Source organism: Ascaphus truei, chromosome 9 (assembly GCF_040206685.1).
Source record: "Ascaphus truei isolate aAscTru1 chromosome 9, aAscTru1.hap1, whole genome shotgun sequence".
NCBI classification, from domain to species: Eukaryota; Metazoa; Chordata; class Amphibia; order Anura; family Ascaphidae; genus Ascaphus; species Ascaphus truei.
In genome coordinates this window covers 4,092,199-4,117,299 of record NC_134491.1, presented here as the reverse complement: position 1 = coordinate 4,117,299, position 25,101 = coordinate 4,092,199, and the positions used below count along the sequence as shown (strand labels likewise).

Genomic DNA, 25,101 nt, shown 5'->3' with positions numbered 1-25,101 from the left:
CATACACATATATATACACACACACAGTAACTATTATTCGACAATAACATATTTCCCCTGCGCTTTCCTTGGCTGTTCCTGTCATTACGGTTAGAAAGGTGCGCTGCGCATCCCCAGGGGACAATGCTGGGGACTGAGAAGTTTTACGGTAATAAAAGGACAAGCCACTCACGTGTCACCCCATCTTGGTCTTGCAGAAACCGCTCCAGTACAATCCTCGCCATGAGGGCTGGGGAGAAATCCACCTGCACGGGAAGGAATACAGATCACAGGGCTGGCCATAGCACATGTCCTTTGTCAATAATATTATACTAGGATATATTGTCCCTATACCGCGCCGGAGTGTAAGCGGTACTGTTCAGAAACGCACTTCCTGCCCTTGAAAACTTGCAATCTAATTTAGTAGTAACATCTTTAAGCTCACCAGACCTTTTCTCCGGAAACACCCACTGCAAAGGCAGTGTGACCACTATACTACTTCTCTTCCCAAACACCAAATCACCCGTTCTCAGCCGGCACCAGATTCTCCTTCCCTGACACCTTGCACTGTGCTCTTTGATTTCTTTTTGTTACAGACACAATGTGTGTTGTTGATAGAACCTTTAATTGAGCCCTGCGATCGCTCTCCTTTTCATGCTCTAGTCTACACGTCACTTGCTTGTCATTTTTATTCTCGTGCAGTATAGAAAATATACTGAAGCTGTTATTTCCACCCACACTAAATCATGGCATTAGATTTATCTGGTCAACTGGAGGTCTCTGGTGGCAAAAACAGAGAAGTCCTGCCCATGTAAGACCCCGAGATTGGGTAAATATAAAGAAAAAGTAAATAATCAAGCAGCTGTACTGCAACTGCAAGAAGAATATGACAATAAGATGTGGACAAGAACACATGACATGGAAAGATGACATAGAAAACACACAGGAACAGATTCACTGTAGATGAACCAGCTCTCAAATGACACCCTGTAATCTAATCTACGTCCTCATACACTTCAGTCGTTGAAGACTCCTTTGTAAGTGTTAGAGCAGAGACGGTGACACTTGCTTGGATATCCTGGCATAATTAATATTGTCTGACAGCTTTTCAAGGCTAATAATCACGCTATCCTTTTATCTTGATTTAGAAACTAGGCAAAAGGCTTTCAAATGAGCAGAGAGATGCTGCCCGTTTCCCTTCCCGGCAGCACCCTGCACTTCTCCCTTGTACTAAAGAGGCCGCTGCATGCTGAAAGGACTTCTACTTGGCCAGCTCCATAGCAGGGCAGTGTAAATACATTCACAGAATGCCCAACATTTTAGACATGTTAATACCAAATGTACGTGGCATCTTCTCTGCCTCAAACCAACACTGCTTGCAACAAGTATTTTGTCATTTATTTGCATTGTACTAGCTGAACGAGGCGTTCGCACTTACGGCACCCATAAGCCCTGGTGCTTGTACCCCCTGTCTATGTGGTGCATGCTGTGACTTCTAAGCATTGTGCTGCAATATCAATTCAAGGCCATACTGCAGGTATACTCTGTGCTGGATTTATAAGCATAATCCCACCCTCCCGAACAACATGTAATCTGAATTTATATACATCTATACGCCATCTGGCACATCCGCGGCTTTACTGCTGTGGTACAGACATGTCCCTCCTTTGTTTGGGTGGCATAGAATAAAACAAGGTTGGAGACTGCATGGCTGCACCATGTGGCTATAAAAATAATAATCAGATAAATAAAAATATACACAAGATCAGGTAAATATGTGTGTGCGTGCTCAGTCTCATGCAAAACAGCATCACGCCACAGAGCTGCTGCTTTAACTGGCCTTCTGCAACCATACCCTGCCACTATGTTATACATCTCTCATCAGTTTTTACAGTTTTCACTGATTAAATATATATTGACTCATAAAGTAGCGCTGTTACATCAATCGTCAGCAGATGCAGGGAGATGTCATTTAAATATTAAGTATCATATAAAAATGGCAGCTTGATTGTTTGGAGGTAATAATGTGCTACTGGTTATTGCAACATTTCCCTAATGCATTAAGGAGTACTCACATTGAAAGACAACAAGGCCTGGAGCAGATACAGGGGAACCAAGAACCAAGCTTTAAGGACAAGTCCCCATCTTCATGATTTGTTGTAAACTGCACTCACACTAAGGCAGCCTAACAGTATTTTTCTTTTACAAAATGCTTCTTTTCCCCTGTTTCTTCCTGATCACATGGTTCATTGTACAATTCTCCAGTAGATATTTTATATTTTCTTCTAAGATCTTTTAAATTCCTGCTTTCCCTGTGTCCTGGTCACCGCAGGGTCTGTCCCTCGGTCACAAATGAGACCCAGTTGTATCGCATTCTCCACAATTCTGTGATTGTGCTGTATATAGAAATACAGTACATATAATAAATTGATAATCAGTTGTGTGGTTGACCCAATTTCACGTTGTTGCACCTATACACCCACACACAAATACACCCACACACACACACCAGATTTTCTTTCCCATGAAGCTGTACAACGCTGTACATAGCATTTTAGAAACACAAAGAATCCCTATCCTGTTGATCACATTAAAACTCTGATATCGGAGGGGTTCCTTTCTTTTTACTTAAAGGGACAGTCCTGCTTGGGTCAAAACTGAGTTCTACATTATATTCCAGTTAAGCTATAAGTAATTAATTGTATGTATTTTTTAAGATATAGCAGCAAACGTTTTATGAAACTTTTGTTATTTTTGCATAAGACCTGGAGAGCCTTCTGTCACTTTCTTGTATTCCTAATACATTCAGTATACACATCGTAGTGGAGTGCCAGAGTATGTGTGTGTACTGTATATTAATTTTATGTTTATATATTTTTCTGCCCAATTCAGGCCTCAAATTAGCAAGTGCTGAAGGTAAGAAGTGTAGGCCGTCATTCACAAGGCAAAACTACCATCACAAAAGTATACATTTTCTTTAAGTACATGGCCCAGAAAATGTAACCATGTGTAACACTTCTTCCCCTATAAACATTTCTGGCTGCTAATCTTTGTTGAAAACAATGTCAATTTATGAGAAAAATATCAAGAGCTCGAGCGTCAGACTTTGCATTCAAATTTCTCGAACCTACTCAGAGTGATCTTGAAATTAAATGCGAAATGTAATTGCCCTGCGCCTGCTGAATATATTCATACCGGGGCGTCTCTTATCTTGATACTTCGTAGTTTACATTGATATCTTCTTTAGATATAAAGAATTGAGTAGTTCATCGGTACTGTCTGGAAACAAGATCTCGTTAGAAACACCACGCAGTTCCGGGCTCATTGCTCAGTATGTTTCGCAATGGGAGAATGGAGTCTTCGCACGTGTTTGACAGCGTTTAAGACCCTTTCAGCCCAGTCTGGGGGAAGGAAGTGTATGGCCAGTAATCCTACTCACAGACAGCTGTTTTATCTCATCAATGCAAGGGCTCTGTAATGGGACAGATTGTTCCATCTATACCCCAAGAGTCAAGGTTCCGGTTCTACCATCATGTCCCTGTGTGGGGAGATTTATCTTATGATATTTATATGCATGTAAGTGTTTAACTTGTTTATTGTTTATATAAAGTATCACTCATTTTTATTGACTGTGTCCCTCTATGCACTCTGTTTTTTGTGTTTGTGGGGTCTTAAGACCCTAACATCTTGTATTCTGAAGCGATCAGTAAACCCCAAGCAATGCATTGCTGTCTTCCCAGCAGCTGAACGGTTAATGGGACAGCTCACTTGCACCCCCTCTCACATTGTAACACAGAAGCAGCGCTCGGCAGCGCCTCCTCTCATTCCTTGGGGGATTGGCTGGGAAGAGGCAGGTTAAATTCGACCCAATATTGAATCCACATTATTATTGTAAATAAATATTTTAGAGTATCACAGAAGGATTTCAGATTATTTTTGTCAGCCCGCCGCAGTGGATATGCACTTTTTATGTCTTCTTTATTCAATAAAACTTGCAGCATTATTTATATTTATAGCTGCAATAAACTCAACTTCCAGAACCTCTCTGCGAGTTTGGATTGTGATCGGCCTGTGAGATGCCTTAAACCTGAATGTTATTTCCTAGGGAGGGGGGCTGACATGGTGCCAGGTGAGTGTGCGATGGTGCTAGCTGCAGCTCAGATGGCAGAAGTCCTAACCAGCAGTACACGGTTATACACAGAACACACAAATTGCTGGTGCAAAATCTCACGTCTTATTTAGTGTTAACAAACCATAACAGATAATAAGGTTACTATTATGTCTGTGTGTCTTCTAATTCTCTCCAAAACGTGCCCTTCCCCCCCTCTCCGGCCTTTTTGTCATATCATACAGTGGTTGGACTGCACACAGGAATCGTGGGTAAAGACATGCGCACTGTGTGTTCCCTTTTTAGCTTGCTATCTATTTTAAACATGGACATTTCCCTGGAGCTTTTACCTGAACCGCAAAGAATGAGTTAAGGAAGTACAGAATCAGAAGGCCAACTGTTTGCATCCTTTGTTGTTTACTTGTTTTGTCTCTGCACTGCATAATTAACCCCTTCAGTGCCAGCTCTAGATGTGTGGCAAGCAATACAATTAAAGTTCTTACCTCATTGGCCAGATTTAGTAAGCCGGGTGCTGCAGCGTGTTTCCTTATTTCGTTTAGGTACCTGGAAAATACGGGGGCAGATGATGCAGCGCGGGACAGGACACGCAGGCTGCCTCTTCAGCGAGGTAATGCACACAGCCATTCTACAATGGAGTATCTGTCTTATGGACCCCAAGGGGCCACAACCCTCACCACAAACACAACCGCCCCGTCCGTTACTCCATTACACCAGATTAACAAGCTGCTAACCTAGGGGTGGGCAACGTCAGTCCTCAAGGGCCACCAACAGGTCAGGTTTTCAGGTTCTCTCTGCTTCAGCACAGGTGGTGCAGTCTTCTAGTGAGTCACTGATTGAGCCACCTGTGCTTAAGCAGGGATATCCTGTTGGTGACCCTTGAAGACTGGAGTTTCCCAGCCCTGTGTTAACCTTCTAAAGCAGTAAAGACCCGGAGCTCTGCCAAGCTGCTATCACTCATTCTACAGGAAGTACGGATCATTTTGTAAACATTGCAGGAATAGAATGCTGGGCATAAATAGTGCTATCCTATATAGCAGGTATCCGGGCTGCTCCATTTTGTTCTTAGAACCCCTCTCCCCCTTCTAATTTTATTTTATAGGAAACCGCTCTATTTTCAGCTCCAGGGTCCCCCTGTTCCCGAGATACTCACCAGTAATTGCATCAGTGTTTAGTCCCCCCCAGGGGAAACAAAATGGCAGTGTAAATCTCCCGCATTATTGGATGCAGCTTCCCATTGGCACAAGATGCGGAAGATTAAAACAAAAACAGGAATTAACGCGGCACTTTTAGTGGTGTGTATCTCGGGAAGCAGAAGGTCTTTGGTCCTGAACATGTTTCAGCTCCCGGGATCCACTTGTTCTTATTTATTTATAAAATGTTTTACCAGGAAGTAATACATTGAGAGTTACCTCTCGTTTTCAAGTATGTCCTGGGCACAGAGTTATAACCCTGGCCCCCACCAAAAAAAGGGGGGGGGAGAAGGCGGACAGGTACTGGAGATTGATGCTTTCATTTGAAAAAATGCAGCAGTATTTCTGTGTTGGAGGAATGTTTTTGGAGGGTTTGTCGAGGAGGGGGTTCATAGCCCCGCAGTACCTAGGTTCTCCAGATCAGAAGCAGGATAACATACCTGTCATAGTACAGTTCTACCGCCTCAGGAGTATGGTGCTTGGCGTGTGTTCTTTTGATTAGTTTCTGAAACAGAGGAAAACCCGAGCCACGCTCGGACACACGGCATGAACACATAGCAGTGATGGTGTCAGTGGCATCAGGCACACGCTGCAAATATATACTGCCGCTTAAACAAGAAATGCTGCTCAAATATATACTGCCGCTTAAACAAGAAATGCTGCTCAAATATATACTGCCGCTTAAACAAGAAATGCTGCTCAAATATATACTCCCGCTTAAACAAGAAATGCTGCTCAAATATATCATTTCAGAACATTTGACTTTACATTTCTTGCTACCCGTTTGTAGTTTAGGGAGGGCACATAAGGCATTAATAGTAGCAGTATAAGTGTAAAGCCAGAACGGAGGGGAGCAGGGAGATGGAGATGCTCAGATGTTTAAAAGCACGTGACCATTTACTACAGGGGCGCTCAACTCCAGTCCTCAAGACCCCCCCAAAAGGTCAGGTTTTCAGAATATCCCAGCTTCAGCACAGATGGCTCAATCAGTGGCTCACTCCCAGCTGAAGCTGGGATATCCTTAATACCTGACCTGTTGCGGGGGTTTGAGGACTGGATTGAGAACCCCTGATTTAGTGCATACATTTCATTTGCAGCACGATTCATTTCACAAACATGAAAGGATTCCTTTAGTCCCTCTTGCCGCTGCTGTTGCATGATAAAGGATAACAATCACTGAGTGCAGTCGCTGTAGAAGAAAAATAAAACATGGAATGCAGAGCAACAAAAGAAATGATGGAGCAATTGCCAAGGCCAGCTCAGGGACACCTTTGCACACACTCAGCAATGTATCTTCCCTCAGTGCGGAGAGTATGTTTGAGAAGGTCTGGTACTGGTTCTGGTACTGGTTCTGGTACTGGTACTGGTTCTGGTACTGCACTGTCAGAGCCACCTGGGGTCACAGAAAATTGAAGCACAATAGCTTTGCCGAAGGCAGCCTCATACACAAAGCAGTTGGGGTACATACAAAGGCTATTCTACATTTCAACTTTAGTATTAATTTCCCCTTCGGCCTCTGCTGATCCTCCTCATCGCATTCTATTGCAAAGCGAGGAGGCTGCATTCTTATTCATGAAAAAACGTATTTAGAAACCAAGATCAAAATGGGAAAAAAAATACAGAAACACAACAGTGACGGTTCCTTGGAGGGCCGCCATATGAGTGACACCCGTCACAGGATGATAAATGACTCCATTTTCTGCCTCTCTTGCCTTCTGCCACTCCGGGAGTGGGTCGTTTATCATAATCTCTGTCAGCAAGGGAAAGTAGCCCTGACAGTGCAAGTCAGCAAACATTTAGCACACAGAACCGTGCAACGCGGGGAAATCATTATTGTCAGAATAATAATGGTTTAGCATAATTTATTACGGGTCCACCAAATAAGCAAAGGATAGATGTTATTAGACAGATGGATGGGTAAAGCTTGGCAGGCATCCACTCAGGATCAGGCAATGCTTGGTAAGGGGAGGGGGAGAGCGGAGGGGAGGGAGGGTGGAGGGGTTTACATCTTCCAAACCAATCACTGGGCTGGCAGTTCAATTACAAAGAAATAAAGGGACATTCATCATTCAATTAAGCACCTGTCAAGCTTCACAAAGAAGGAAACTTCTAACCTGGTACTCCTGGGAGAAGATGCTCAGCAGAGTGGACTGCGATTGACTGGAACAAAATAAAAGATGGACAAAGTTAATTACTGGAGTGCATGGGGGGAGACAAAAGGCTAGTCAGCTTCAAAGGTAGGCCCCGCTGCCCTGTAATCTAAGAGAACACGAAAACAAGTGTGCAAAAGTTGTTCCAGACGGACACCTCAGACAAAGGCTAGGTCAAGGAACGAGGGAGAGGGAATGAAGACAGGATAAGGGAGATAGGAAACTAAAAAAGTAAAAGGAGAGGCAGTGGGGATGCATTGTGCGGAGTGGGAAGGCATTGTATGGTAAGGAGTGGGGAGGCATGGTATGGTAGGGAGTGGGGAGGCATGGTATGGTAGGGAGTGGGGAGGCATGGTATGGTAGGGAGTGGGGAGGCATGGTATGGTAGGGAGTGGGGAGGTATGGTATGGTAGGGAGTGGGGAGGCATGGTATGGTAGGGAGTGGGGAGGCATGGTATGGTAGGGAGGCATGGTATGGTAGGGAGTGGGGAGGCATGGTATGGTAGGGAGGCATGGTATGGTAGGGAGTGGGGAGGCATGGTATGGTAGGGAGTGGGGAGTCGGGAGGCATGGTATGGTAGGGAGTGGGGAGGCATGGTATGGGGAGGTATGGTATGGTAGGGAGTGGGGAGGCATGGTATGGTAGGGAGTGGGGAGGCATGGTATGGTAGGGAGGCATGGTATGGTAGGGAGTGGGGAGGCATGGTATGGTAGGGAGTGGGGAGGCATGGTATGGTAGGGAGTGGGGAGGCATGGTATGGTAGGGAGGCATGGTATGGTAGGGAGTGGGGAGGCATGGTACAGTAGGGAGTGGGGAGGCATGGTATGGTAGGGATTGGGGAGGCATAGTACGGTGGGGAGTGGGAAGGCATGGTAGGTTGCAACAATAGAATCTGGTACAGTTTAGCAATTGTCCCTTTGTGGTATTTTGTTGCTATGAACTAACTCTCAAAAGTGGTAAGGAGTCTGTTTATGTTTTTGTTTGGCTGTATTGAGGAGATATTGTTTCAGTTGCAGATATTGATGTAAATGTGTTTGGTATTCCGAATTCCTCCCGTAGTAGTTCAAGGAATGTCTTGATTTTATCTGTTTTCTGAATATATTTTAGGTTTGTTAGACTTTTTGTATCCCAAAATGTATATACATTTACCACAAGCTGGAGCAAAGTCAGGGTTAAACCTAATCGGTGTCATTGGAGAGAGAACAGACGAAACACAATTTTTGTCCCATATTTTTAGGGAATGCGCGATGACTGGCTGACTCCTGAACTGTGTTGTCCTAGAATCTTTCTTCAGCCACAAAACTGTTGCCGTATCAGTAGTCACCGCTTCCGCTCTTTCTGTATCCACCCATGGCTTCGGCTGTCCCTGACCAATATATTAACGGGCTCGGCCTAGCCGCTTCATAGTATTTAACCAGATCTGATTGAGCTAATCTGCCAAGTGCCAGCAGTAACACCATTCATTTATTCTTAATTCTAGGTTTTCTCCCGTTCCATATAAATTCAGTCATTTCTTTCTCCAGATCACTACTTTTATTGGTGAGACCTGGAACAGATACAGCAGATAGGGAGATGCATTCATTTTAACCAATATTATTCTCCCCAGCCATGTGATCTGGTGCCCCACCCAGCTCTATAGATCTTTTTTCACATTTTTAATGAGTTCTGGATAGTTTGCCTCAAAGAGGCCTCCATATGTTTCTGTTATATACACTCCCACATATTTTAGCCTATCCAGTTTTCATTTGATAGGGAATTTTTTTTTCTTCTTTATATTGCTTTCTGCACCTGAGGGTATATGCAAGCTTAAGGCTTCCGATTTTGTATGATTTTAAAATTTGGCAGCTTGCCAAATTCTTCGACCGTGGCAAACAAGTTCTGTAAGGATGAATTTAGGCTGGTCAGAGAAAGCAAGACATCGTCAGCAACTAAAGATAACTTGTATTCTCTGCCCCCAATAGGGACTCCGCTTATACCGGGGTTTAGTCTAATGTTGGAGGCCAATGCTTTAATACATAATGCAAATAGCAAGGGGACAGCGGACATCCCTGTCGTGTGCAGTTTGTAATTTTGAATGGTGGTGAAGTATGCCCTAAAGTGCGGACCATGGCCGAAGGATTAGAGTACAGTGCTTTTATGCCATTAATTAATCTTTCATGGAGACCTATCTTGTTCAAAACCCGAAACATAAAGGGCTACTCTACACTATCAAAAGCTTTTTCCGCGTCCAATCCTAGGATCAGAGTTGGCCTTTGGTTTGAGTTACTAATATGTATGATGTTAATAATCCAACGAATATTGTCGGAGGCATGGTGTTCTGGGGTGAAGCCTACCTGATTAGTGTGGACTAGAGTATTCAGAACCTTATTTAATTGAAGTGCTAGAATTTGGCCAAAGAGTTTGATGTCTGTATTTATCAGTGATATAGGTCTGTAGATTAGGCATAGTGAAGGGTCTTTCCCTTCTTTCAGAATTACAATTATTGAGACCTCTAGCATTTCGCGCGACATTCCTTCCCCTTTCAATGTTGAACAATCTAAGGTAGGGAGTGATGAGGCATGGTACGGTAGGGAGGCATGGTATGGAAGGTAGTGTGGAGGCATGGTATGGTACGGTAGGAAGAGGGGAGGTATGGTATGGAACGGTATGGAGTGGGAAGGGATGGCACGGTAGGGAGTGGGGAGGCATGGTACAGTAGGGAGTGGGGGAGGCATGGTATGGTACGGTAGGAAGTGGGGAGGTATGGTATGGAACGGTATGGAGTGGGAAGGGATGGCACGGTAGGGAGTGGGGAGGCATGGTACAGTAGGGAGTGGGGAGGCATGGTATGGTAGGGATTGGGGAGGCATAGTATGATTGGGAGTGGAGAGGCGTTGTCCGTAGGAAGTCGAGGTACATAGGGAGTGGGGAGGCGTGGTACGGTAGGGAGTGGGGAGGCGTGGTACGGTAGGGAGTGGGGAGGCATGATACGGCAGGCAGTGGGGAGGCATGATACGGTAGGCAGTGGGGAGGCATGGTACGGTAGGGAGTGGGGAGGCATGGTACGGTAGGGAGTGGGGAGGCATGGTACGGTAGGGAGTGGGGAGGCATGGTACGGTAGGGAGTGGGGAAGCATGGTACGGTAGGGAGTGGGGAGGCATGGTACGGTAGGGAGTATGGAGGCATGGTACGGTAGGGAGTGGGGAGGCATGGTACGGTAGGGAGTGGGGAGGCATGGTACGGTAGGGAGTGGGGAGGCATGGTACGGTAGGGAGTGGGGAGGCATGGTACGGTAGGGAGTGGGGAGGCATGGTACAGTAGGGAGTGGGAAGGGATGGCACGGTAGGGAGTGGGGAGGCATATTATGATTGGGAGTGGAGAGGCGTTGCACGTAGGGAGTCGAGGTACATAGGGAGTGGGGAAGCATGGTATGGTAGGGAGTGGGGAGGCATGGTACGGTAGGGAGTGGGGAGGCATGGTACGATAGGGAGTGGGGAGGCATGGTACGGTAGGGAGTGTGGAGGCATGGTACAGTAGGGAGTGGGGAGGCATGGTACGGTAGGGAGTGGGGAAGCATGGTACAGTAGGGAGTGGGGAGGCATGGTATGGTAGGGAGTGGGGAGGCATAGTATGATTGGGAGTGGAGAGGCGTTGTCCGTAGGAAGTCGAGGTACATAGGGAGTGGGGAGGCGTGGTACGGTAGGGAGTGGGGAGGCGTGGTACGGTAGGGAGTGGGGAGGCGTGGTACGGTAGGGAGTGGGGAGGCATGATACGGTAGGCAGTGGGGAGGCATGATACGGTAGGCAGTGGGGAGGCATGGTACGGTAGGGAGTGGGGAGGCATGGTACGGTAGGGAGTGGGGAGGCATGGTACGGTAGGGAGTGGGGAGGCATGGTACGGTAGGGAGTGGGGAAGCATGGTACGGTAGGGAGTGGGGAGGCGTGGTACGGTAGGGAGTGGGGAGGCGTGGTACGGTAGGGAGTGGGGAGGCATGGTACGGTAGGGAGTGGGGAGGCATGGTACGGTAGGGAGTGGGGAAGCATGGTACGGTAGGGAGTGGGGAGGCATGGTACGGTAGGGAGTGGGGAGGCATGGTACGGTAGGGAGTGGGGAGGCATGGTACGGTAGGGAGTGGGGAGGCATGGTACGGTAGGGAGTGGGGAGGCATGGTACGGTAGGGAGTGGGGAGGCATGGTACGGTAGGGAGTGGGGAGGCATGGTACGGTAGGGAGTGGGGAGGCATGGTACGGTAGGGAGTGGGGAGGCATGGTACGGTAGGGAGTGGGGAGGCATGGTACGGTAGGGAGTGGGGAGGCATGGTACGGTAGGGAGTGGGGAGGCATGGTACGGTAGGGAGTGGGGAGGCATGGTACGGTAGGGAGTGGGGAGGCATGGTACGGTAGGTAAAGGGGAGGCATGGTAGGGAGTGAACAGCAGATACAGCAGGCTCATGTGTTGGAAGGATCCTTTTTCACTTTCCGGGCCCACAAAGCTGTATCAGTGGCATGTCCTGCTGGTAAAACACAAGCAGCGTGAGGGAGGGGGAGACTGAAAAGAAAACAGAGTACATTTCCTATTAATAATAGATGGGAATTCAGTTCCATTAGCAGTTGGGAACATACAGCTTAGCTCATTGGCAACATATTGAAATTCATTTTGTGATCTCCGAGGGAAACCTCTTTGGTAGCTGTCTCCTATTAGGGGTTGAGCAGGAGAGGGGGGGGGGGGACTTAACTCAATGTCAGTAGCAGCATATGGGACTCTAACATTCCCTATGAAACTGACGAGGCTTTGAAAATAGAAACTTTCCCAGCAGGAGGGCATCTTTCTCGTGGAGTCGGTCATTTCCAATGCTTCATCTTCCCAGTACTCAACTCTGTGTCAAGCACCTGGCAATGAAGCAACATGTAAAGCAGCTCATCCAGCAGGGAATTCCTCCCCGCCTGTATCTCATTTCTCTCTCTCTTTCCTCAGCCCACTGGATGCTTAACGCTTTGCACAGTCAGGGAGACTAACAGTCGTGTCCGGTAATGCAGCGCTGCGGCAGCTAAACGGTTACCGCCGAGACACGGGACAGATAGTGCACTCTCCAACTTCTCATGTCGATCGATAAAAATGACTGTTACGGTTTTCAATTGTCCTCTGTGGATATCTCTACCTCACTCCGTCTTAAAACACAATTCATTACTTTTGATATATTTTCTTACTGGATGCAACGCAAACAAATTACAATTCCAATAAATCTGCTTTTACAGTACAGCAAAGCAGAATGAATAATTAAAACTATTGCCTTGTGTGTTGCATGTTATGCCATTTCCTTTTTTCTACAGGCGATTCTGTCATTTGCAAACAAAAAACACTAAAGCTGGGTTATTCAGGATTAATTAACTTGCACCCCATATGTTTTAATTGCTTCTAAAAAAATTAAAAAAACAGCCCTTAGACCACATCAAAGGCTCGTTTTCCCACTCTGCAAAATTGCCAGACTAAACTTAAAAGTCTTTTGGGATAATTTGTGTGGTCAAAGTGATCATAAAATATGTTATGTTCCAGTACAGGGAGAAAATACAATCAGAAACTTACACAAATGTAACTCACGCACTGAATTGTTCCAAGGGAGAAAAAAAGTCTGTTTTCTATTGCATGAAAATGTGGTTCTGGGTAATAGGTATTATCAGCATCATCCACAACCGTTACACAAATACATTTACGTCTATTTCACCCCTTTGGTTTTAGAGCACTGTGTTACTATTGCTGGCTCCGTGCAGCATTGCACATGCTGTCTAGTGGGTTTGTGTCTGCTGCTGTTTATCCCGAGCAATAATCTGCTTGTTAAATAATGTTCTGCCGTTCTTTGTTTTTATTGACATTTTTGTACCCTTAACTTGACGTCCGCTAGGTCCCGAGGACGTCACTAACCCATATAAAAAGGGCAGTGCGGGAACTGGGCTTCATCACGGAATCTGAAAGCAAAATTCAAAAATGAAGCCATGCGCACGTTCTTCACCATAGCAATACAAATGTAAAAAAAGAGCAAAAATGACTACAGTATATACACAGAGCAGGTGGTGGATACAAACAAAACCCCAGATTCCAAGAAAAGAGCAATGGTACCACACAGGGGAAGTCAAATGCTTTACTGATCTCTTTCTATCAGCTGCTTTGCAAGTCCTTCTGCATGCAACAGGATTAATGTAACCCTAATATTATGTTCCTTCCTTGTACCAGGTTCTCTAAACATTATGGACATGCAAGCCATAGTAACTAGTCTTTCAAGTGAAATACAACCTTGCAATCTTACGTCCAATTAACAATTTCATGAATGCTTTCAATTCATTCCTGTTGGGACTGTATGATAAATTTAATTGAGAAACCTATAAATTATATCCAAGTTTATTATTTACAAGCAATTAATTATATTTATTTTTTTTAAAAAGCCAGGTGGCTTTCATTAAGTTAATTACTGTTAATGACATGTTCCTCATGCTGCCAGTATTTAGCATAACCATGTGTCAAACGTGCAAAGGAGTGCAGATTTGTCTTCTGAGGGGCTGGGTGCTCTGTCAAGCTTGGTGTGGGACAGGCAGCAAAAGGAGCAGCAGAGCGTGGAAACGTATTGTGATAAATATGTATGGTGGTCAGACAGTGAGAGATACAAAGTGATCCCCATACTATACAGTTCTAACACTTGCATAAAGGTGGCGCTATACAAGTTAGGGCCCTACGCAGGTGTATACTGTATCTCTAGACTTACCCAGCAGTATCCCTGAATTCAGGAGGATAGGAAGATGGTTCCTTCCTGAAAAGTATAACTGGTCTTCCCCTAGTCTTATTAGAGCCCACAATTTTCTACATAGACAAATGTTTAAAAAGTCTGCATATCACATATAAACAATGTACAGGCATACCCCACATTAACATACGCAATGGGACCGATATGTCATTACTCGCGAGTGTACTGAAAGTGAGTGTCCTTAAACCGGGGTATGCCTGTATTGGAGCAGAGGTTTGTGTCCGCTATAAATCCGGGAAACAAATGCTGAACTATAAAGAGAAACCCACTTCTGTCCTCCCAGTCTCGTACCTTTCTCCCATGCAATGTACACAAAACACTGCCGCTACAATCAGTTTCTCTCCTCCTTAAATTCCCATCACATTCCAGATTAAACCCTATGATCCCAAAAATGCCTTATTTTAAATCTCTACGGCAGGGAAACAGTTGGATGGAGCAAAATTCAAACTCATATTTGATAATTTTATATACAACTACATATATCTATATACAACTTTCCATTTGAGGAATTACTTTAACAGTTTTGTAATGGGAACATTAGACACATATCTTGTCCCACAAAATGTACAACATCCTGCAAGAGAAGCACAGATACTGCATTTCTATCCTCCCATTCCTGTTGTCCAGAGAGATAGATGTGCTAATGCAAAAACCATATTGGGAGCCTAACAGAGCATATTGAGCCAGACATCCTTAATTAGTCTGGAGAGAGCAATGAGCGCGGCACATAATTATGCAAGTTAACCCTGTCTTTTGGAGCCATTTTTGCCGTGAGGTTTTTCACTACCACCATGGGCCTTCCTTTAGGAGTCCGTCGCACAGGCAGTTAATGGCACAGCTTATGGTTACACAAATCCTCCAACGTGCCAAACCCATAAAACTCAGCAGTGTTTTAGCAATCCTACAGGAGACAGAGAAGATCGGGAATTTAACAAGGGGCTGCTCACTGGTTTCAGTTGTGTGCTTTTTTTCATATACCTCTGTTAAGATTCAGAGTTTATTTATCAGCAGAGAGAGGAATGAATGCCATTGCCATCTAATTACAGGTGTGTCATCAAAGCCAGAGGGAGTGTTAGTATTGAGTTCAATGCACAACCCTGTGTAATCAATGCAAGAAGAATGTGTCTCACTATTCTGAGATTAATCCATGCACCTATTTGGCACATTTTGTTGTCCATATTAGCATGGTTTAAAGAAACAGACTTTAGATCATCCATTTTCAAAACATTCACAATCTAATAGGCTTATCGTCAGTATTTCTCACCCTAATACTTAACAGAACCGTTCTAGAAGAGACAACAAAAAAAAGACATTAAAAAGCCTAAACCCGGCATAGACAAAAATCTACAGGGAAAAAAGTACAAAAGCTTTATTAGAAATACGTCAATGAGAAAAAGAATACAAAGTATTTATATACCCTAAAATACCAACCCCTCAACCTCCAAAAGGTGCAAAATAATGAATAAATAAAGATGATAATAATACAATAGTCTCATACAGAGAGAAATTTACAAGACTAAACTAACACCAGGGGTGGCAAAATTACACACCATGATCAGCCAGCCAATAAAAAAAACAGAGAGAGAGTGAGAGAGGAAAGTGAGAGAGGAGAGTGAGAGGAGAGAGCGAGAGAGGAGAGTGAGAGAGGAGAGAGAGAGGAGAGAGGAGAGAGCGAGAGGAGAGAGAGAGGAGAGAGGAGAGAGCGAGAGGAGAGAGAGGAGATCGAGAGGAGAGCGAGAGGAGAGAGAGGAGATCGAGAGGAGATCGAGAGGAGATCGAGAGGAGAGTGAGAGAGAGGAGAGCGAGAGGAGAGAGAGTGGAGAGCAGCATTATTAGCTTATATATTTTTTAAGCATTATTTTGCACCTTTGGGGGTCATGGGGTTGTTACTTTTAAATATCTTTAACATGTCTGTGTATATATTCTTTTTGTCATTGATATATTTCTAATATTAGATAGATAGATAGATAGATAGATAGATAGATAGATAGATAGATAGATAGATAGGATAGATAGGATAGATAGGATAGATAGGATAGATATTTCCCATTTTAGACATACATTTATGCGTCGGCTTACTTGAGCATCAACCCCGTGCTTTTTTGGGTTTTCAGGTTCTAGTTGAGAATTTATAAAGTATTTACTAAATCCTCTTTATCACGGTTTACAGCTTGTATAGGAAGTTATTTTTCTTTTAACTAGTATCAAAAAATATCAAGCATTTGATTCCTCTTCCTTGGCATGGAAAGGCCACATGGCAGTAGCAAAGGGCAAGACAACCCAAACAAATACTCACACCCAAAGTGTACAGGACATTTGGCAACACCCTGAACCCAGCTGAAAAGGTTCAATATGTTGTTCTGTAGTCAACACAGCTGAATAAGCAGTCCTAAAAGCTTGCATCTTCCTGTAACATCGGAGGTATCATTTCTACCTTACATTTGCTATTGTTCTCTACATTTTATCATAAAGAAAAAATAATGTATGCGTCTATATAAAAATACGCATATATACTGTATATCTAAATATGTTTTTTAGCTGTTACACTTTTGTGAGATGCTCAACAAATGTGCCAAATTGTGCATTAAAAAAACAAACTGTATTTTAAAAATGTTAGCTAATTCGAGGGATGCTCGCCTAACATCTTTTTTCTTTTATAACGAATTATACATTTGGTTATTAGCACATTATATTTATAAATAACACTCTACCTGTCTGCTTTACATTTATGGGAAACACAGGCCAAGCAAAAAATATTTATCCACAGGTGTCTCTGAATGTGTTTGCAGAAACCAGAGCAGACAGTGTGTTGTCTGTTGTCTTGTTTAAATTGTGTTATACACATTAAGACACTACTCTTCTGGTAATCTAGAAATGCTCTCTTCTTTTTGGAAGCATCTCCCAAACAAAACAGGCTTCCATTTGCCCCTATAAATAAGGAGAGCAGAGGAAAGCATTCATATTTATCTCCTACCTAATCGCATTATCCTAGGTTCATTTCGTCCTTGTTAAGTGCTGAATTAAAATCAAGTAGAGGACCTTTTGTTAGCTGCACAGCATTAAGTTAATGTGGCAGTTTCCAAATACGTTTCCACCAATTTAAACTGTAAACCGGTCCTTAATTGGAAAGCTATTGCTATTCATACGTAACCGGTTACCTGGCAAAGAGGGAAACTAGGAGGCAGAAGGTCCCGTCGGTCTGCCTAATCACCATTTCAATGGCACATGCCACGGGAGCCAAGCTCTCGTTTACTAGATTGATCATGGTAGATAAACTTCAAATAACAGAGAAATTAACAAATGCCCGACATGTGCTCAACATCCATTATTCTGACACCGCTCAGAGAATGCCAAATCCTGGGAGGATTGTTCATCTACATTCATGTGCCCCTAGAGAGGCGCACACCATATTATACCCCGTCCTTGTGGCAGATAGAGCCCACGCCTCCCCTCTGCTCCCTAAATGTTGTACGTCTGACACTGGCCAAAATGCCACTAAGCAGTGGTGCTGTGCCTCCTTGCAGGCAAGCAACATTGTTTTAGACAATAGGGCAAATAATTTAAAATAATATATTTTGTACGTTATAGAGAAAATAGAATCTGTGATTATTCAGCAAATGTTTGTTTCCGTCTCGGTGTGTACTAGCCTTATATTTGTATTGGATTTCAGAGGGCTCCACTTCCAAAACTTGCCTAATACTTTTAAGTTCTAAATGGACAAAAAAATATGTTTGTTTATTTTCAAAGTCAAATAAAAATAAAGCTAATTCCATCCAAGGGGCACGTTCTAAAGAAATGTATATCCAATAATACAGGCCTCGCATATACAGTACAAGAAATCTTTCATTCACATTTTTGATGGGCCATGAATGATGTTTTCCCAAAACAAATGATCTTAATGCCTTGAGAGGCTCTGAAATTTGGGGGCGTTTTAGAGAAAAGGGTATAAAGGGCTCAGAAGTCTGGTTGCCTCAGGGCTTTACATTCTTAAAGTGAACCCTACAATCAAAGCACGAAGACAGGAAAATTATTATTTGTGATATATTAGTCTGTAATACAGTAATTTAAGTGATATTCAGAACGTGAGCACCTTGAAGAAACCTGACTTTTTTGCAGTACCGTCTCATATAAAATAAAAAAAAACACTACATTGGTTACATTTTGGGAAATCAAAGAAGAAATACACATTTACAAACACGTAATAAAAAGCAGTCTTTTTCGCTCTTCTCTTCAAGGGCAAAAAGGTAAAAAAGGAACTGAACTGGGAGGAGGAAGAAAGAAAAATTGGTGAAAAAGGGGAGGCAGCGCATCCAAATATATTCATTGACTATTTGTTCTCATTGAAGTAACTCCACTATTATTATACATGTGCACATTGCACACTGCCCCATCACTAAAGAGTCATTATATCTGTAATTTCCTATGACCTGTCACAAATTTGTGCTTATGTATTCTTTACACCCCGACGCCAGATTCAGCTTTTGTCCTTTTATTTAAACGCTTCCCGCACATTCCCTGATTTCCCTGAATTCTGCGCCCTGGTACTTTGCAGAAATGAGGATCTATAACATAAAAGCAGCCATGAACAGACTCCATTTTTAAAGCAGGACCTGCGTGTTGCTGAAACATTAACCAGCCTCTTTATGCTCTGAAGTGATTTCCAGGCTTCTGTTTTATCCTGCCAAGCTCAGGGATATTTACCTGCGTCTGTGTGGCTTGTTTTTGCCGGAATGAATGGTGACTTCAGCTCTGCTTATAAAAACAGTCTGTGATAGCCAGTGGTAAAATGTGGGTGCTTGGCCAGCCAGTGTTGTTCCTATAATGTGATTAGAAGGAATCCCTTAAACACTGCACCCTCTCCCTTGCCTATCCTCCCCGCTGCACCAGCACGCTGACACAATCAGACAATTTCCAATTCAAATGCATGGGCACTGCTTGACCTTTCCTGGCCCTTTGAGCCCTGGAAGTAGCGACTCTTTCAGTGCCTCTCGCTAGCGCAGCCGTTAACGGGGCAATGTTGCACAGCGGGGGGCTCCATATTTGCATCGTCTTCTATTGTGCGCTATGCATCATTGACAGCACTGTGTCGAATGCTTTCACCCGGGGAAACTTCAGCTCCATGGGAGAGGTAGAGCTGGCAGATGACTCCCTCAGACATCTGTGTTATGTAGCAGGGCACGGCTCAGGCTCAGGCGCGTAAGCTGTCATATCTCTGCAACTCAGTGAGCGCTTGCGGTTTTTTTTTTCTAGCCTTCTGTTTAAATGAAGTAAGACAATAGACATCCACATAACCCTTTCCCTGCGATAACTTGGCATGAATCCAAACCACTGAGCAGACTTAACACTTTGGTGGCAGCGTAGACAGTAACGCATTGCAATCAATCCCCTCCACCAGCCAAAGGATGCAACCCAACAACGTACAGCCATTGTACCACTCCGACCTGGGCTCAGCCTGTACAGGCGTCTGCCATCACAAAGTGATATAGCATGGGAAACCCATCACAAGTAAGCAGGGCAGCCCCCCAAGAGTTATGGGTCCCCCGGGCTGTGCAGACACCTCCAGCTGCAAAGGGGTTAATGTTTCTATAAGAATAGAGAATCGGCAGCTGCAATAACATACAGTATTGGCTACTGTGAATATAATGTCTGATACACTATAAACTATTTACAAATTATCATCATCAAGTATTTAGCGCTTTAAACGAACAGTGGACAACAGCTTCAGCCCAAATCTGCAGTCAGAGATACGAGCCCAGGAGCAGCCAAAACCAATAGCACCTTTCCCCGAGAGCCCATCACAATGTTATAATCACCCCGGATCATGTGTACACCCCTAAAAATGAGCATGCGCTGATTATTATGGCAGAGCAGAGGTCTGGAAAGCCCAGTCTCAGGGCAACGGGAGATAAGTTGCCCTGTAAGATACCGTTTACTGGGCCAACCTGCATACTCACAATTACAAACACACACATACATTCTCTCAGTCACTTTGCACTAGGGTCGGGCAGTAAGAAACGTTTTCCCATGATAACAATATTAAGACATTTATCATGATAATATTTATTGTAAATATCTGTTGAATAGGAAGCATACAAAAAATGAACACTAAACACCTACTAAAAGCAGAACACATCAATAACTTTCATTTGAAAGCATTTTTTTTATAATAAATGTTAAAAGTTAAGTGGAAGGTATTAAGGTTTAACATTCATTATAAATTAAAATGTATTTTTATATAAACTACATTTAAAAATAAATAAAACACCATTACTTCTCCCTGTAGATGAGATGGGGTAAGGAAGGGAATTAGGGAAAGCTAAATACAGAGCAAAGTGATCCTCAAGATTAGGGAGGTAACCTCAGGGAGGGGGGTAAGGAGGGAGCGGTGCTAACCTCAGGGAGGGGGTTAAGGGGGGAGCGGCGCTAACCTCAGGGAGGGGGGTAAGGGAGGAGCGGTGCTAACCTCAGGGAGGGGGGTAAGGGAGGAGCGGCGCTAACCTCAGGGAGGGGGGTAAGGGAGGAGCGGCGCTAACCTCAGGGAGGGGGGTAAGGGAGGAGCGGCGCTAACCTCAGGGAGGGGGGTAAGGGAGGAGCGGCACTAACCTCAGGGAGGGGGGGTAAGGGAGGAGCGGCACTAACCTCAGGGAGGGGGTAAGGGAGGAGCGGCGCTAACCTCAGGGAGGGGGGTAAGGAAGGAGCGGCGCTAACCTCAGGGAGGGGGGTAAGGGAGGAGCGCTAACCTCAGGGAGGGGGGTAAGGGAGGAGCGGTGCTAACCTCAGGGAGGGGGGTAAGGGAGGAGCGGCACTAACCTCAGGGAGGGGGGTAAGGGAGGAGCGGCGCTAACCTCAGGGAGGGGGGGAAGGGAGGAGCGGCGCTAACCTCAGGGAGGGGGGTAAGGGAGGAGCGCTAACCTCAGGGAGGGGGGTAAGGGAGGAGCGGTGCTAACCTCAGGGAGGGGGGTAAGGGAGGAGCGGCACTAACCTCAGGGAGGGGGGTAAGGGAGGAGCGGCGCTAACCTCAGGGAGGGGGGGAAGGGGAGGTACCGTACTCCCCACCTCCCTGAGGTTAGCGCCGCTCCTCCCTTACCCCCCTCCCTGAGGTTAGAGCCGCTCCTCCCTTCCCCCCCTCCCTGAGGTTAGCACCGCTCCTCCCTTACCCCCCTCCCTGAGGTTAGCGCCGCTTCTCCCTCCCCCCCTCCCTGAGGTTAGCACCGCTCCTCCCTTACCCCCTCCCTGAGGTTAGAGGAAGACTTCTAATTTTAACATAATACAATTAAGACATTTTTATCACGCTCCTATCTTCTATTATACATTAGTACTGTAACAGAATTTCTGCAATTAAAATCTATTTTTATATACAAATTGATACAGTATAATACACAGTTCAATTAGTCATGAAGATTAAACAAAAGTGTTGGAAAACATTCTCTAATCCTATTCTTTTTTTTCTGCAGCATTTTTACTTGTGTGCATTTTAATGAAAATCCTAAAGTCAGTTCAGTACAAATGCTTCAAACAGCAAGGTCTGCAAAACCAAATAAAAGTAGCAATGCTGTACTTAACGAGCCTCTTACTATTCCAAATCTCTGTGCAATTATATTAGAAGTCGCTTATGCAGCCACCTTGGTGATGGAACCTTGGATGCACATTTCCTGGGATGTTAACTCCCAACGAGAGAAAGGAGCAATGATAATCTTATTACCCAATTACAGGAGGGTAAACAAACGCGCAGGGAGAGAAGATGAGCTTTCTAAGATCACACTGAGCAAATGGGACTAGATAAAACCAAATAAATAAGCTTCTTTTTTCCCCCACAGTGCAACAGCTTAGCCCAGGGGCAACTGCAGTCCCCAAGGGCCACCAACAGGTCAGGTTTTCAGGATATCCCTGCTTCAGCACAGGTGGTGCAGTCTTCGACTGAGCTGCTGATTGCACCACGTGTGCTGAAGCAGGGATATCCTGCTTCCATGCTTTTAACTCGGCAACGTCTTGCGGGCAGGTAAGAGGTTAATAAAAACATACAGCTTTTTCTGCAACCGCATCAAATTAGAGAGGAGCAAGTGACAGACCTGTAAAACTGTAATTTCAAGTGCCACTAGGGAGCTAGAGACTGCTGCAGGTTAAAGAGTAAATACTGCACTTAAGAACCTGTAGTTTGATCTTTTGTGTCACCAGTAAGGTCACTCGCTCTAACTATGCCATGAGGCCAATTGGATTCCTTCCTGGGGAGAGGGAGCTGCCAGAGGCCACGTTGTAGCTGCCCCCATGCTGCTAGAATCAATGATTTATATTAAGGGGTCCGCTGAAAGACTGCCAACAAATCGAGCATGTTGCACGGAAGTCAAAAGCAAACCCGCAGAGAAGAGCTGCAGCAGTGAATGATTCGCTTCTCTGTGGCTGAGCCGTGTGATGCACAGGCCAGGCCTGGCGTGGGGACTGCAAAGATTGTGCAGCAAGGACCTCCACCCACTGAAAGGGTTAACACACACACAGGGGTCATTTCTATTTTCTTCAACATGTGTACTTGTTACTGAGTGTATGGTGATAACTAATATTAAAGTGAAATGTACCTTGAGAATAATAAGAAAATTCCCCATTTAACATTGCTTTAACTTAAAGCCCAATCCAGACACCAGCGTTTTAGAGAGAATAACATTGACATGATTGCCATGTTTTGCTATAGCCAGTACTGTTTTTCAGCTCACTTAGGGCTTCTGTGCGGTTGCCTCTAGATAATATTAGGTGTGACGACAAGCACACAACACACAGAGTTGCTGAATCCTGTCCCTTCAAGTCATTAATTCCTGATCTGTGCCAAATGTGCGAAAGTACATTTTCTTGTGAAATTAATGATACAAAGCACAATATGTTACCTATGGCCTAATGTTTGGTGCCTATCACAAGTAGATGGAGTGACTCACTCAATGTCACCTGGAGTAGCTCTCAGATCAGACAGTGGAATTATCACTAGGACTCGCATACAGCCCTTCTGTATAACGCTGCTGGACAGAGCCAGACGCTGTGATATTTAAACACAGTTATTTATTTCTGGAAACCTGATTCAAGACAACTGGGAACCTTTAAATGAAATCTTAGGGTTAAAAGGCTAAACTGTCACAAAAAGTGACTGCTGGGACATAACCAGAGCTTTTATTTAATTGAGGTGGTAATAAGCTCACAACTGGTCTCAGTCATTGTTTTACACAATCAATCAAATGCTTTCCCTACAATGACAGCAAACAGATGCTGGCTGGGAAACATATGATGTAGCAGAGTCCTGCTTTCTAAAAGCCCTCACATGCTTAAGTCATGTCTTACATTTGTAGCATAACATGCACTTTACGTGTGGCTGGTACACACGAGGCTCAGCCAGAGTCCTGACTTTTTGAAAGGCATGGAGAAAAAAAGGAACATTTACCTCCGACGTGCCACCTATGAAGCTCGGCACACACAGGAATCCGAGCAGGAGGACACAGCACCGAGGATCTCTATTGTCGGTATTCTTAGCATCCCAAGCACAGGGGGTCATTTAGAAAACACAGTGGTGCATAAAGTGTCCCCTTTTAGTGGGATTCTGTGACTGTGGATATATTTATTTATAACATGTGTTACCAGGAAGTGATACATTGAGAGTTACCTCTCGTTTTCACGTGTGTCCTGGGCACAGTTCTGATGACAGATACCTGGTTATATGGAGATGACTGCACATTTGCTGCTCCTTGTAAGGCTGAGTCCCCGGGGATCACGGCGGCGCGCATACGGCGTGCGCGCCACCCACCACAGCACAGTCCTCTATGGGGCAGGCCCCAGTGGCCGTGTGTGTGTGGGCGCGCAAAGCGCTGTGACGCGTACGCTGGCACGGAAGACAAGAATTGTGTCTTCCCGTGCCACCACGCAATCACGTGGTCGGCGCGCAGTGGCAGGACAGATATGCCCCATCATGGCCAATCGCGGCTGTAGTCTCTGCACGTGCCGCCAGACGCGCGAGCAACAGGGAGGACAGGGGCCGCAGTCTTAAACTCCACTTGCTTCCTGACTCTTAACTCCTTAGGGATCCCTTGTGCCCAGGGGCGTAGCTATAGCCAGGGTAAAGCCAGCGGGCCCGCTCACCCCTCTGGTATGCTGCGGCCGACGGGGGGACAGATCGGGACCCGGTGCTTGCCGACGGCCCGGCGGCCGCAGAAAGCAGTTGCCACCGGGCCCAGCTCTCCCCTGCTGCAGGTTTCTCTCCCTCACACTCTATCCCACACTGGCGCGCGACGGGCCTCTCTGACTTTGGCGCGCCGGAATGCGCAGACGTTGGAAGCTCCGCGTGGAACAGAGTGTGAGGGAGAGAAGCCTGCAGCAGGCGAGAGCTGGGCCCGGCGGTAACTGCTTTGTGCAACTGCCTGCCCGCCAGCAACCACCGGGTCCCGGCCTGAGACCAAGCTAAGTCGGGGTATTTAGTATGTATTGGGGAAGGGGGAGTATTAATTATGTTTTGGGGAGGGGAGTATTTTTATTATGTATTGGGAGGGGGGTGTATTTTTTATTATGTATTGGGAGGGGGGGTGTATTTTTATTATGTATTGGGAGGGGGGTGTATTTTATTATAATGTATTGGGGAGGGGGGTGTATTTGTTATTATGTATTGGGAGGGGGGTGTATTTTTATTATGTATTGGGGAGGGGGGGTGTATTTTTATTATGTATTGGGAGGGGGTGTATTTTTATTATGTATTGGGGAGTGGTGTATTTTTATTATGTATTGGGAGGGGGGGTGTATTTTTATTATGTATTGGGGAGGGGGGGTGTATTTTTATTATGTATTGGGGAGAGAGGGTGTATTTTTATTATGTATTGGGAGGGGGGTGTATTTTTATTATGTATTGGGGAGTGGTG

The 25,101-nt window shown here is 45.0% G+C and overlaps 1 protein-coding gene across 13 annotated transcripts in view; it reads right to left on the bottom strand.

Moving 5' to 3' along the window:
- Positions 1 to 25,101, bottom strand: part of CDIN1 (CDAN1 interacting nuclease 1) — a 152,531-nt gene that overhangs the window by 116,771 nt on the left and 10,659 nt on the right. For 12 of the 13 annotated variants that reach the window (XR_012803748.1, XM_075613212.1, XM_075613213.1 and 9 more), the window contains exons 3-6: positions 7,413 to 7,458; positions 5,739 to 5,803; positions 4,591 to 4,651; positions 173 to 245 (exon numbers count right to left, since the gene is read on the bottom strand). Coding sequence is in view for 12 of the 13 variants with exons in the window: in XM_075613212.1 (XP_075469327.1) it covers positions 173 to 245; positions 4,591 to 4,651; positions 5,739 to 5,803; positions 7,413 to 7,458 (245 nt within the window). In the remaining variant the exon portion in view is untranslated. Of the gene's footprint in view, positions 1 to 172; positions 246 to 4,590; positions 4,652 to 5,738; positions 5,804 to 7,412; positions 7,459 to 25,101 lie in introns of those variants that run through there. The other variant, XM_075613224.1, reaches the window with a different exon arrangement.